Raw genomic sequence first — 16,016 nt, 5'->3', positions numbered from 1 at the left:
ATGGGACGACTATAATATGGAAGAACAGGGGAGAGCAACAGTTCCTACTCCTAGACTCCCCCGTACTCTAGTTGGCCGCAGCCCTGGATTTTGGTACTCGTTTGGACATGCCAGGAATTGTAGTCCAGTTGTGCAACCTTGCTGTAGGCCCGTGAGTGTTGCAGTGAGTTGCACTCCCTACTATTTGGAACTTCCGTATGGCCCAGAAGTGCTTCTAACAGGTGAAATCCTGGCACCAGAAGTACTCCTGGGGTCCGCCATAAAAGAGATCGCACTGCATTGTCCAGGCAAGTTGGAGCCAGGAACGGAGACAGGCAACACTTGCTTTGGAGGAGTTGCAGTGTGGTGAAGAGAGACAGAGAGAGAGAGAGAAAAGAAAGAAGAAACCACTTGTTTGTCTGTTTTGTACAAGGTATTTGTAATAAATACCCCTTTATTTGCACCCGGGACTGTGTTTGTGCATTTGTGTTTGGGGCTCAGTGGTGACCCCTACACTTCACAATATATGTACTGTATTTAAAAACACACACACACTCCTTAGTACAATATTGGTGCTTCCAAGGGATTACTGTCTCTTGATGCAGAAAAATGTCTTTGTATGAGGGGCCAAACAGGCCATAAATCATATATTTCTGTGTGTAATCTATTGGTTTATGTGTGAACACTATTGGTTTATGAATATTTACGCGCATACTTAATAGTGAACAATACTGGTTTCATTCATATGAACTAAATTGGTTCGTGTCCATATATTATCGATTTGTACGTGAACTATATCCGTTTGTACGTGCATACCACTGGTTTACATATGAACTATATTGATTTGCATGTGTATATCACTGGTTCCAGTATGTTTTGTTATTGGTTTGAGTGCCCTTAAAATTGTCCTCCCTTAACATCTTAGGGGAGACTTGCAAGTCACATACTTGGGCCAGACCAATGTCCATGGTTTTGGCAGGTTGCACTCCAGAGTCAGATGTCCCGGTTGATCACAGCAAAAGCAGCTGCAGTCAGTTCGCACTATGATGTTTCTACAATGGCGTCTTCCACCCATGGCACCGGCAACCCGAGGAGCCTGTGCTGGTTAGATCGAAGTCGGTGCCAAGCCCAGGTAGCCCCTTTGTTTCCAGGTGGCTTGAACACCCTCCAATATGGGGGTCAGGTCTAACAGCGAGTGGATGTTGTTCTGGAGCATTTCATCACAAAGGCCCTTGTAAAACCCTCACAGTACTGCATCAATAGTGAGCTTCTCCACAATGAGTTCAAAAGTGTCTCCACTGATCCAGCTTTGAATCAGGTCCACTAAGTCCTGGATCTGTCCTCGTATAGGGTGATCTGGGTCAATGTGCCACAGACTAAACTGGTACCCCTTAACCACCGGGCTGATAGCCGTGCAATGAAAGACCTGTTGCTTCAGGAAGTTGTAATCATTGAGCCTTTTGGGAGGGATGTTTTGCACGACCTGTAGGGCCTCTCCCATTAAAAACGGGGCCACAATAGCTGCCCAAGCTCCCCTGTCCCAGCGCATCAGTTTTGCCATGTGTTTGAAGCAGAATAGGAAGCACTCTAAGTTGTCTGAGGGAGCTAAATTCACCAGCACATCGATGGGGAGTGCGAAGGCATCAGTGCCCTCAGGAGCCTCGTTTTGCTCCACCAGTATCAGGATATTATGTGACTCATGGGGTTCCATTAGTGCAAGACACCACTTCTGGTATTATGTGACACGTGAGTCTGTGTCTTATACCCTTCAACTTGAAACAAGAACAGGAAGGTTATTTATTGTAGCAGGATATACCATTGTACTAAACACAGGCACAGCAAACAGGCAGGGTCAGGGCCAGTTCAGTGGCCAAGTTATAATGCTCCCTGCATCATCCATCGGGTGACTGCTGCTTTGCACGTGGCAATTGTCAGCTTGTAGTTTCTGTGGCGCTGCAAATCTGCGGTTGCCTCTGTGACAGACAAACAACCTTCAACAGATGCAGCAGTCACACTTCTGCAGGTCGTCCCATTTGGGGTGTGGAAAATCAGCCCAGGTACAGACAGGAAAACACCGATGGTTCAAAACCACACACGTTTATTTACAGTACAGTAATCCCTCGCTACTTCGCGGTTCACTTTTCGCGGATTCACGACTTCGCGGGTTTTTAAATACAAGTGATTGCCCGCCTATCACGCAAGTTATGTTCCAGACCCATCAGCAACAGGAGAAAATCCGCGATATAGAAAGACCATATAAATAAACATTTTTATAGTTTAAGCCTTAAAATACCCATCCCACATGCTTTAAACACATGTAAACTTATAAAACACACTTTGTTAACACATATGATATGTGGATGTCGGGCTAAGGATATGAGTAACATCTCACTATTATAAAACATTTTAACTTCACGCAAGACAAGACAGTGAGACAGGAAAATTGGTGATGTACAGGCTTTTAAATTATTGACACGCAGTGGGACAAGCAGCACAAAGCCAGCACAAAGTCCACTTCTCCTTAGCGTTCATTCAGCTCCCCACCCCCTTGATAATGCGAAGTGGCAGGAGCATACTGCACTTCCGAGGAGGGGGGGTTTGAGCGAAGGTGCGTTTAGCTCTCACACACCCACACACACACACACACACATTCCACGCGCAGAGCGACAAGCAGGCATTTTGGCAGAAGCAGCACAAAGTCCATTTCTGCTCAGCGTGAGTTCAGCTGCCCCCCTTCACAAAGCGAGTGCAGTCACATTGACGTCTGATCGCAGTGTGCAGTGTTGGTCTGAGGTGTTTAAGAATGTAGAAAGTGTTTAAGAGCATAGGAAGTGTTTATAAGAGCATGGGAAAGGTTAACAAGAGAGTGAGAAAGGTTTATAAGAGTGTGGGAAGGGTTTATAAAGCCTTAAAATATGTATAAATAATAAAATAAATATAGGTCGCTACTTCGCGGATTTTCACCTATTGCGGGGGGCTCTGGAACGCAACCCCCGCGATAGGTGAGGGATTACTGTATTTACAATAAATAAATTCCCGCACAAAACCCAGTGTCTCAATCACCAAACACCCTCAAGTCCGGGCCTCTCAAAAGTCCTGCCTTCACCGCCTCCACTCCACTCTTCCGAGCTTCGTCCTCTTCCACCTGACTCCAGCTGACGACTGGAGGAAGGCGGCCCCATTTATTCCCATCCGGACGTGCTCCAGGTGCCCCCGATGAGCTTCCTGCGGTACTTCCTGGTGTGCGGAAGTGCCGCATGAGCACCCGGAAGCACTCCGGGTGTCCCTAGTATTTCTTCCTCAGGCACCTCTGGGTGTGGCAAAAGTGCTGATGTCCAGGGCTCCTTACTCGTCCGGGTGCCCCCTGGCGGTGACCACCAGCCCCTATAGGGTTGAGCTTCCATGCTCCATTCCCGTGGCCTCCACACCAACCAGGGTGGCTGCCCTCTCGTGGTCCGGGAAAGGCACAGTCCCTCCCCTGGTTCGTCCAGGCATTGCGACTGGGCACATCCCCCAGCCGACCACCACAGGGGGGTCTCAAAAGGAGGCAATCGTGCTTCTGCATGTAATCCCGTTGGAGAGGGTGTCAGAGTTCAGAAGTCACACAATATAATCCCCCATCAATATGAGCTTGCAAGTGTTCATCAGACTAAACTTGACTTCAGTGTGCTAAGAAGTGTTGCCTTTTTTCTTTTGAATTCAAGATTTAGACTTTTAACTTTGCAAAACTGATTATTTTTTGTATTTTAAATATTGACTGATTAAAATAAAATGCTTTAAGTCATTTTTTATTTAAAAATGATTGGGCATTTAAGATTTTGAGATGTACAACAACTGAAAGATCAAAGTAGTATTTGGGTGTTCGATTAAATGCTAAAATTTACTTTTCCTCCCTTTTTTTCCTACTCAAAAAGGCAAAGAGCAGACATTTAAAAATCCTTATTCTCTAATACACCATCAAGCGAAAGGCACTGTAAAAGGAAGCTTGAAATACAGAAATCATTAGCATTATTTTTCCAACCACCTCTTTTTTTAGTAACTATTATTTATTATAAAACTGAATCCTGCTTTTGTTTGACAATAAAATTTCTATCATTGTTTATTTAACTTTCCTGAAAAATGTTACTGCGGTGGGTTGGCACCCTGCCCGGGATTGGTTCCTGCCTTGTGCCCTGTGTTGGCTGGGATTGGCTCCAGCAGACCCCCGTGACCCTGTAGTTAGGAATATAGCGGGTTGGAAAATGGATGGATGAAAAATGTTAATTGGCTACCATGTTATTTGCACATCATTTTATATAGCTACCTATTGGAAATAAGTAAGAACTAAAATTGAACATGTAGCTAACAAATATGGTTAATCAGCAATGGGTATTGACCTATCCAAGTGTAATTTTTTCTGATGTGGCTGGGTGCAGGAATGACAGAAGAGGCAATAATGAAATGTTGGGACACCAACTGCGGTTTCACAAACAACAATGGATTAAGCTGTTCAGCTTCGAAGGAAAGGATCATTCTTTGGAGCTCCATTCAGCAGTGCCCTCTCAGAGTAGAATGACATTTCCTTCCAGGCAGCCAGCTTCCTTATAGTGCATGAACCAGGAGGGGCTGGGCCCTCACTGGGCAGTCTCTCTGTGCTGCATGGAGAAAAAGAGAAGAGAACATTAGCGATAGTGCCTCTCTCACCTTGGTGAGTTATCACTTAACCTCAATTCAGCCTGTGAGGAGGTTCTCCAACACGAGTGCGTGACATTGACTACTAAAGTTAATTCATACCTGTATCTAGTATGTATTTTATAGGAAATTGTGAGTGGTGTATTAGCTTTGAAACTGAACTTCAGTTCCCAACACTGACTCGGTGTGTGACAATAATCAAAGCAAATTAATCATTGTTATTTACTTGCAGATGTACAGTATACATTGATATCAATCTTCTAAGATATTTTTGTATAGTATATCGATACTATGCATGAAATTAAGTTTCATTGTGTGAATGCATAATATCACAATTTCTCTTCAAATAAATGAACATGTAAAGTTCCATAGAAAGCTTGTTTTATTTGCATATATTTTAACATTGTTTTTGTTTAATCTTTCCTAGAAACATGATGGACAGTTTACAGTTATCCAGCTAGTTGGAATGCTGAGAGGTATTGCATCTGGAATGAAATATCTTTCTGACATGAACTATGTGCATAGGGACCTTGCAGCCAGAAACATTCTCGTCAATGGTAATCTTGTGTGCAAGGTCTCAGATTTTGGTCTTTCTAGAGTGCTGGAAGATGACCCAGAAGCTGCATACACCACAAGGGTAGGTAGCCTTTTACCTTTTGTTTCCTATATCATGCATACACTGCATCCAGAAAGTATTCACAGCGCAACACTTTTTCCACATTTTGTTATGTTACAGCCTTATTCCAAAATGGATTCAATTCATTTTTTTCCTCAGAATTCTACACACAACACCCCATAATGACAATGTGAAAAAAGTTTACTTGAGATTTTTGCAAATTTATTAAAAATAAAAAAATTGAGAAATCACATTTTTTTGAATGCAGCACTGTCTTTTGGCATAGATTCCAACAGAGTTCTCTTGAACTTGTCATTGAATTTTGCAGAACTGATTTTCCTTCACAAAACTGACTTATCTTCACTAAGTAATATAAACTTTTGTTTAAAAAAATATATATACAAAGGATAAATCTGGTATAATAAATGTAACATGTTAAACTGGGCAAATGCAGCAAAGTGTAAAAGAAATAAACTATGGAGAATTTTTCAGTATTCAATCAGTTAAAGCTGCATCATGAAGTTACTTTGCATACAATATACAGTAAGTCTAGGGTGTTGTACCATGTTACCTATTAAAGATGTAGTGAGAAGTTAAGTAAAATAACAACTTTTATTGGCTAATTCGAAAGATTACAATATGCAAGCTTTTGAGGCAACTTCAGGCAAGATGTAAGATGTAATGATCATTATACTGTGTATTTGAAATGGTTGATATCTCCTATCCACAAAAACATGGATAGCCAAGCAATTCCTTTTGATTTGCCATATAGCAGAACTTATTACACTTTCTGTTTAAACTAAGTATCAATACTATTCAGGTAAATTTTAAGCAAACTCCAAAGCATTGGCATTTTCCAATAGTTAAGTAATAGGCTGCTCTAACATAAAATGGAATAAATTGACTTTGTAAAAGTCCACTTTTTATATTTTTCTAAGTTCTGCTCCTTCCACCAACACTGCTCAATCCCTAAAAATCATAAATAACCTACAATACCTAGAATAAATATTAACATATATATAATATTTCTTGGCACCAAGCTTGTTTGCAAATTTTCAATTAAGATGTTAGCATCTTATCAGAATTTATTTGTATTTTAGTGAAAAGAAAAACAACCCATGTCAATCTGCCAGGCATACACATATATTTCTGTGGATATGCTTATTACAAAAAGGTTTTTATCAGCAGTGAGTATAGATTTTTTATCGTTTTTGAGCACCTCCTACAAGCCAAATGGTGACACTTTACATTTTCTGTTTGATGTGTTGCACGGCGAGAAGGTCCTGTAGAGATGCTTTCTGAAAGTCACACTGTTGGTCGGCATAAACCACTTCAGTATTTGATTGTGAAAAGCAAAACAACACTTTTCAATCAGCTGGGCACATAAAATAGCAAATGTAGTATAAACTAATATTTTTCTAAAGTAGTTTATTTCTAAATGTAATATAAATTTACATTTTTATAAAGTTTTAAAAAATTACACCCATGCTTATATATTTTATAGATATGTGTGTAAATGACAAGCAGAATCATTGTACATGGATTTTTGAGGAGTTCCTACACATAAAACAGTGACATTCTTTTGATACTTTAGTTGCATGTACATCCTCTCAACTGGCACTTCCTCACCGTTTTAACAGTGTCTGCACCCTTCTTCTTTTTCACAGTGTACTAACAGTTCATGCCTTATTCGGTTTACACTATGTTACTGAAAAGACTTGTATTTTTATAAAGTTGCTTATTTACTATGGAAAATATTTTCTGTGATGAAATTTCACCAATTGCTAATAAAAGGTTCAACAAGTCGCATGACCAGTCATAGGCCGTTTTACCCTGGTAATTCAATGGGATCTTTCTCCAAATAAGGAATAGCATTTAGTATATTACTCGCAACAAGGAGGCCAAGGTTTATGTCCTGGGTCCTCCCTGCATGGAGTTCACATGCTCTCCCCATGGGTTTTCTTCTTGTTTGTGCACGTGTGTGTTCTTACTGCAGTGCACTGGTGCCCTGTCCAGGGATTCTTTCTGTCTTGCTTCCAGTGCTTGCTGGTATAGGCTGTAGTTTCCTTGTGACCTTACTGTAGATAAAACCGATTTGGAGGATGGATGGATTTTTATATACTGTACATCAGCAGTTATCCAAAGTTTGATGCCAGAAATAACAGGTTTACTTGAATCGTACAGAGTAAAAGGGCATAGACATTTTACTGTGGTAACTACTCCTTAACAGTCACGTTCTGTTCCAGCTTAAAACACACAATACAGTACAAGTGAAGGGAGAGAATTCTTAAGTTATGCAGTGCATTTGTGAGGCACCAAGAAAATTGTGAGCAGTTTTGGTCTTCATATTATAAAAAAGATAAAATGTGATTATAGAAAATATACAAAAGTGTGACATTGTTTTAATGAATGTGCTGTATGAGCTGTTTCGGAGAGATTAAAGAAGATTAATCGTTTCTGTTTAAGCAAGCATAAATTAAGATAAACTTATCAGTCAGGCCATGTTTTATTGGCCATTGAATTTCCTTTGTAACAGGAAACAACATTGTTGAAACTGAAAACTGCTCAGTCTTAGTTCATGTGTCCCACTTTTTATCTTATTAAACCCCCTCTTTATGTTCTATACTTTGTAACTTACTTGTGGATCCTCTAGGTTTCTTCAAGTTTACTGAAAATAACAGTCTTTTATCACTGATCTCAAATTCTGATGAATCTTTGTACAGTAAAGATGAAAACTGAACCAAAAAACAAATGTCATTATCCAGTCAGAGAAAAAAAATCACCTACACACATGGACAATGTGCAGGTATGGCATTCAAACCTAGTACACTAGAGTCGTTAAATGCTAGTGCTAGCCATTTCCCTATCTTGTCTCCCAGAATTTATAAGTACTTTTTTCTAGCTAATTATAAATTGTATCACATTCTGACACTGGAAATTCTGAGGCTATAAATGAATGTAATTTTAATACAAATGACACATGAAACCTACATTCTCTGTGTTTTTATTTAATTTCCTATCTTTTGTCACATTATTGTTCATGCAACAAAGTGCCCAATGATATATGCTTTTAGATATGTGAAAAGTTAGATTTCCCCTCAGGGTTCCAGGGCTCAATATCTCTATGATAAGGGAAGGATAATGACAGTCCAAGCTCTGGAGTGTTAGGTGTTACATGAAATTAAATTATTATTTGGTATTTTTTAAATCAAAGCTGTTTCTTCATAATCTTGTTATATATTCATTTGCCACCTGAAATTGTGTTCTAAATTAAATTACAAACTAAAAAAAAAATGTATAGGAGGTTGGGGATGGTACATCCTCATAACTTACTCAGTATGTCCACTTTGAAGCAGTAAAGGTTTTAAGTAAAGAAAACAACTTACACGTTTCTGAGGCATACTTGTAACACCTGGAAGTAATACATTTTATCACAGATTCTTGATATTAATTCCTGGCTGCAATGATGCTCTCCTCAAAAACTCTGTTGAATGTATGATATAAAGCAGAGCAGTCAATATGCTCTGAAATCCTCTATTTTGAGTATACATCTGCCATGGTTCACAATGTATGAAAGTGCTGATGGGACAGTGACAGTTAACAATCAGCATTACAGATTTTCTGTGGTATATTATGTGCACACATAGTAAAAGGTACTGAGAAAATGAAAAAGGCAGATTATGCAATAGAGCCAAAACATGATGAAACTGATTGAAGTACCACAAATAATCACATTTTATACCATATATGACCATGTGACATTTTTTCTATGATTATCTTCTGGTTGTCTACAGAACAGAGATAGGCAATTCACATCTGGATATAGACATTCAATATTGTTAGTTGTAACAGTGCTTGGAGACAACTTTTCAAACCATGCCACTGAGTCCAAAAGGAAGAAGACAAGCAGCAAGCTGAAGGCCACAGCAAGTCTCCTTTTAAAATGGCCAAATCTCATTAAAATGTCTTGCTTTTTGCATATATTTCTTCCTAAAACAAAATGGATACACTGTTTTTCAGTATATGTTGTAGCATGTGGGGTGTCTCAGATCCATAAAACCACCGACACAACTAAACAACTCACAGTACCAGGTTCACATAAATATTTTTATTTGCGAGAGAACTTCAAACAGCCTACTTGTTCCTAAAAGCAGTATACTTTTCTTTCCTCTTTGCCTGGAACCTCCAACACCCCCAATAAAACTCTGACGCCAATGGGGAAGGTGAGGCAACTCCTTTTTTGCCAGACCTGGGAGTTCTTCTGGTGTCACAAAGAAATTTTGAGTCAGATGGAACCTCCTTGAAATTAAGAAACCAGTTCTTGGAAGGTCCACCTGTTTGCACCCACAGGACTCATCAATGCTGCCCAGTGAAACTGCAATTTCCAAGCTGCACTACGGGTGTAAACCTGGGTGATCCAGCTAAGGATTGCTACCACCTAGCATATGGGTGGAGTATACAGTTCTGATAGCCAGTCCCCCCTCCAATCCGTTGTTCCATTTTATAGTCACCATCCAGTAAAAGGAATATCAGCCATTGTGGTCGGGGCATTAATCCATCAGAGCTTTAATCTACAGTGTGCAATCTCAAGATGTGGAACAATACTAGGTAACTCTTGGCTTGAAATGAATTTTTATTCAATAAGTTTTAGACTTTTTTTTTTCTTTTAACTTTTGGTCGGTGACTCCTTTAAGGAGCGAGTGGAACAGTACTCCAGGGGTGCGTCACACCCATAACGTATTCTGGAGGTACGGGGTGCAATAAAGTGCTCCGCGGCTCCTGCTGGACCACAGTTTGACAGGACAATGGAGGTCTGGCATGGAGTATCTTAGAGGTGATTGGCTGAGATGGCTGGGATAACAGCTTGATCTGCAAGACCTGTGGAGGGTGAGCTGGGCTGAGATTAGGAACCTGTCTGTTTTATACATGCATTTTAACTTATTGTGTTGGCGATTTTATTATCTTCACTGATTTTCTTTTTGGAATATTTATTTTGTAAAAACACCTTACTTTGATTTTGGGACATTGTTTAAAATATAAAGCAGTATGCACTGTTTTGCACCTATACTTGTTGTTATGTGTCCTCATTGCCCATTTCATCATTGGTTTATGTCAATTGATGTCCTGGAGGAGTATTCCAGCCACGGGCATCACAATTACTTTCCCTAATCTTGTCAATTTTTTTTAGCTTTCAAAGTAAGAAGCTGTTTTAGAAAATGTATAGATAATGGATCATCACTGGGATTCTATATACCTAAACTTAAAGCAAATTGTTTCTGTTTGGAAAGGATTGATTTGCCATATACTGTATATGCAAATTTAAGAGGCGAGGCACTACTGTTTAGATTGAATGCTCAACACTAAATTTTGTTTCAGTAACTTTTGTTTTTATTGGTAAGGCCATTGTAAAACAAGAAGAATCTATATAAGGGAAGACGGAAACATTTTAAGTCCAATTTAAGGTCAAGGACCAATTTCAGTTCAGTTCTTAAGTGATCGTGCCTAACAGTTTAACTCCCCTTTTTCTACAGTTTCTTTGTTCAAAGATGCTCTTTGTTCAAAGATGTGACATTTGATTAAATCTTGAGTGAAGCTTGGAAAAAAACTTGCAGAGTACTGCTGACAAGCTAAAGTGTATGGAGCAGAGACAATATACAGGACATTGCCATAATAGTGGTGGAAGTAATTCAAAGACAATAACACAAAACTGATTTAGTGCTCAGAAAATTTAGTCAATGCTTTAAAGGCAATTAAAAAAAAACACTGCTACACATCTTTGAGAAGTTAATGGAGGGCTGCAAGCAGTATATAGAATGTGAAGGCAGATTCATTAAAATGGAAAAGGTCCCCAACCCACAGAAATCCTAACATTGTAAAGTGATAAGTGTAATTTCAGTCTAACTGCACTGAGCACATCAGGTATATATTAGCACATCTAATACATTATTTTATTTTTATGATGTTAAATGCACTAAAAAATAACATTCTTTAAATACATTTTAAATGTTTATTTTTTGGATTAATGTTAGTATGGCTTTCACAATTTGTTCTGTAAGGTTTTTCCTGCCTTGTACTCACTGGTGCTGTGGCAAAGTATGCTTCCCTCAGCTTTATAGAATAAGTGACTACACATGATAGAGGAAACAAGAGGGAAAGAAAAAAAAAACATTAACCAGGCCAATACTCCTAACCCTAAACTACACCCTGAAATTGTAGTAGATTCTAACTACTGCAACACCGTTTGTTCTCTTTTTTTAGCTTGTAATTCAGTGTGATCGCAGAGAATTTGACTTCCAAATTCCTCCTGGTTGACATCTTTGAATATGCATAATCATTTGTAACGAAATATTCCCAGAATAAATGTATGTGAACCATGAAAAAGAGAGTCTGAATACATGAATGCATGCATATTGGTAAAATGTGCCATATTCATCAAGACTATCTTGTAACTTTTTTTTTTCTCACTTTTGCAAATAGCTTGTGTAAAGGTGATTGAATCCTTTTGCCTTAACAATTGTGTATTATATAAAGTGTGAAAATGATACTGCTCAGTGCTTTCATTAGGTAGAAAGAAAGAAAATATGCCAGGTAAGGTTGAACATATCTCTGACATTTAGATTCCAAATTAGAGATTTTTTTTTTTCTGATCCTTATGGTATTTCTATCAGTCTAATTTCTATATAGTTTTGAAGGAATGCAATTTCAGCAAATCCCTTCTTTGATTTTCTTATGCCAATTATGCCCTAAACCACTGACAGTGCAGCCGGAGTATTGGAATGAGTCTTGTGAAAGCAATATCTGTGGTTGAAATGACTATTTTGAGATTGGGAGCCTGTCCACGTGAAATTTAGTTTACAAAGGCCCCTAAGCATTCATCTGAAGGAAATTACTTTTAGTCTCTTCAGACCTCTGTTGACATCAGACTAATGGCCTGGAGTTAAAGCAATTTTTTCTTCATACTGTGGAGCAAGACAGCTGCTCACTGCAGTGAATTGTGTGTGAATTTGCAGTAACCTTCAGACATCTAAGTGTGTCTTTTCTGAAATATAGGATAATAATTTGTCATATAATGCATACAGTGAGAAAATACCTGGAGGCTTCACTGAAATCATTCTGTTAAATTTATATTTAATTTTGTTTGATAGTGCAGTAAAGGGTATCAGGTGAAATATTTTGTAAATAGTTATTCTTATTGATTGTGTACCTATCTCAACTTCAGACTTTATATAAAAAAAAATTTTTTTAAAAAAGCTGTACATGCCACAGTGGATGACATCACACCTAGCTGGGCTATTTTAGAACCCTAATAATGAGAACAAAACATCTCTCAAAAATGAATATACTGTGGCCTATTTTGCATAAACTCTTTATTGGTATACAATAATGCAGTAAATGTTTTTACAAGTCTTGCCCCTTTTGATATAACCTGTGATAAATCACCTTTATATAGTTTAAGAAGGAAGTTGTCATTACCCTGGAACTAAATAGTGTTCTACCTATCTAAAGCTTCTAGACCCATAAAACGATCATCCTGCCTCACTGTTAATGGGGGGGAAAAATTTGAATGGGCCACTGATGATGAATACATCTGACGTTCATGACTGATACTTTTCAAGCTGTTCATGTTTTATTTTGAAAGTACATAGGGCTATTTACACATCAGAAAATGTGGTAACCTTGCTCAGAGCATAAGGTTGGTTGCCTCTGCCTATTTATTAGAAGAGTTTTAGAAAAAGATGAGGCTTTGCAGTTGTGTTTTACTTTGATGCTGTGAAAATCATGCTTTGTTCCTTTATGTGTGCTCCTTCTTTTCATGTGAAGTTAATTGATTGTAGAAATAATAATGCAGGCACATCAAGGACTGCCGTGTCCTCTGCAAAAGAATATTTTTATATTTGTAATTTTCACATCTTGTTACTATTTTACTGCAAGATAAATCAAATTCTACCTTATATAACACCTTTTATAACCTGCACTGTTTGTTTGTGCCAAGTAAAATATAATTCATAGTTAACTTAATGAAATGATATTTATGAAGCACTGAACCAGAGAAAATGAGATTACAAGTAAAACAACAGTCATGCAGCATTTACGATAATAAGTGTAGCCTGTGGCACCCAGTCTGCTGATGGACCACACAGTAAACAGTCTTTACTTAGCACAGAGTTTGTGAGCTTTAATTTAAAAGAAGGAAAAAAAATAATATTGCACTTTGCAGCAAACAATTACACTGAAGAATCCAGTTTTGCTTAGGCTGGCAAAGAAGAAGAGTTAAATTGTATATTGAAAATCAATTAATTATTTTCTAAACCTGTTTATTTCATTAAAAGGCTGTAAGGATCCAGAGCACATCCTGACAGCGTACAATTGTACTTGGACACCTATATTCTTTCCATAGTTGTCCCATGGAAATTTCCTGGGGTGTGGTAGGGAAAGGTTGCAAAGTTAAAGGACCTTGAAAGAGACCAATAGTACTAACAAATAAGAATTAAACTTAAAACAGTGCATTAAGTTGTCATGAAACATCAATAATAGATATTACACCCCAAATTCTAAATTATAAAACTATATACTGTATATAAAAATATAAAAGTTTTATTTACAATAAGTAGCACACACGGGGAAAAACAAACTGCTCCACAGGATGTTATTTAAATCCCTCTCATATTTGTATATACTATATCTAAAACGTTCCCCAATAACGTTTCCGGCAAAACTGCCAAATTTCCCCCTATATTTCAGCATTTTGACTCACTTTTACTCATAGCCCTCCCAGCTAAATTATTTGTGAATAAATCTGCACAAGTAAAAGAGGTTTACAGACATAAATGTTAACCTTCTCCAGTTTTAACTATATCGCTAAGCTCTTACAGCATTTAGTTTGCTAACTTTGCATTCATGAAGGTTGGCTGTATTAGAAAAATGACATACAATTGCAGCAAAATAAAGTTTAATCCATCATCCCTAGTGATTCCTAGTCCATGTCTGACACAACAAAATTCAGCATCTGATATGCCCTCTGACTTGAAGTGGTGCAGTGTGATGCCAGCATTAATAAAATTACTCCAATATTAAAAACCAGCATTGCAACTGGTATATGAATGCACAGAGCTTGAAATATTTGCAAAACAGCGGGAAAGTTTAAAACACAATATAATTAATAGTTTCAACATGGCAATTCAGTTCCAAATCAATTAGCGTACAGATAGTAATACTGAAAAGAAATAAAATTTGGGTATCCTGGAAAATAATTGCCCTGCAGACACACATGAACCTCACTTAATTTTATAGTGCCAGGCTTACAACTTTTAGTTTATGCAACATTTCATTTGTAGGATCTGCATAGAAACTTCAGTATAAAGAAAAATCCTATGCACAAAGGAGCAAAACAAGTCAACTATGCATCTCACTGATTTTCTTCCACATCCACAAAGTTTTCCCCTCAGGAAAAACATGCAAATTTTATAAAAGCTTTGTAACTTATTAATGAGTTGCAGTCATCTAAGTAACTGTCTATCATTAAAAGTATAAAGGAAGTAAGTTGGGGTCTTGCTGGTTTCTTTTTTTCCTCCTTGTGCCTATTCTGTAGTGTTATGTATTAATAAATATTTTATCATATCTGAATCAATAATTGATAATTAAAAATGCATGTTGTGTACCGCAGTAGCGTCATTTACAAAATGACAACCCATATCAGAAGATCTGATTTATAAGATCATACCTACTACGGTATTAGGCAAATACAGACATGTTTCACTAGTAGCTTATATTTAGAGTTTTATGGACACAAGGGGCCAAACCCTCTGAAATCTCCCAAAGAATGTTGCAATATGGACAAAATGAATTATTCAACATACAGTAAACAAATGGATAGATTATATAGGCGGTTATGCAAATGGTTAAGGACTTGTTTTATTCACATCAACTTTTAATCTTTGTCAGAAATTTGCACAAGAAAATTAAAATATTATTTGTTGCATTCTCTATGACTATTTTCACACCGGTGTTCACAGCAGTCTCTCCTCTATCATTTCTAATATGAAGATTTTCTCCCAACTGTATGCAGTGTGCATAATATACATCTCATTGATCTGTCTACAGTGAATGAGTCTCTACTCCTTAGGTGTATACAGAAACAAGAAATGTATGTAGACATTCATTACGTAGTATGAGTGTGGTTGTAGAAAGCTATGCTGAGAGTAGTGTGAATCTGCCCTCCTCCAAATAGACAGATGCTGATTTAAAAAAATGTAAAACTAGAAAAAAAGATTACTTCATCTTCTTTTTCTAATATTATTTGAACTGTCTAGCAAATATTTTAATTATGTTCTGAAGCTATCTTTGTATATTTAGGCTCTTGGGTGAACCCTGCCCTATTATCTATTTTTGAAATATTAGATGCTTAAGAATTTATCATTTTTTTCTTATTCTGATTAAATCATAACCACTTGACTTCTTGAAGGTTATTTTTCTATACATATATATGTTTTTGTTTCTGTTGATAATTGTTGTACCTTGTAAAGAGAATCACTGTCTAGTTAGCTTAGGTTCTCAAAGGTGTTTTAACTCCACTGACTTGCTTTAGTATTTAGTTCTGACTTCCTAAAAACCAATCAATTACTTATCTCTGTTTGTTTGAGAAATCAATTGGCTGAAATAGTTTATAAGGTGACACATTCACTGTTCAAGACTTTTCTGTCAGAATGTTCAAAAGATGTAGTAAATTTTAATCAAACCATGCATGTCTTCC

At 37.5% G+C, this 16,016-nt stretch overlaps 1 protein-coding gene across 2 annotated transcripts in view; it reads left to right on the top strand.

The window, feature by feature from the left end:
• The window catches only part of epha4b (eph receptor A4b), a 496,460-nt gene that overhangs the window by 447,696 nt on the left and 32,748 nt on the right, over positions 1-16,016 (top strand). For both annotated transcript variants that reach the window (XM_051922030.1, XM_028794919.2), the window contains exon 13: positions 5,078-5,287. In XM_051922030.1, the coding sequence (XP_051777990.1) occupies positions 5,078-5,287 (210 nt within the window). The remainder of the gene's footprint in view (positions 1-5,077; positions 5,288-16,016) is intronic.

Source organism: Erpetoichthys calabaricus, chromosome 2 (genome assembly GCF_900747795.2).
Source record: "Erpetoichthys calabaricus chromosome 2, fErpCal1.3, whole genome shotgun sequence".
Taxonomy (NCBI): domain Eukaryota; kingdom Metazoa; phylum Chordata; class Cladistia; order Polypteriformes; family Polypteridae; genus Erpetoichthys; species Erpetoichthys calabaricus.
This window is presented reverse-complemented; position numbering and strand designations above follow the sequence as displayed.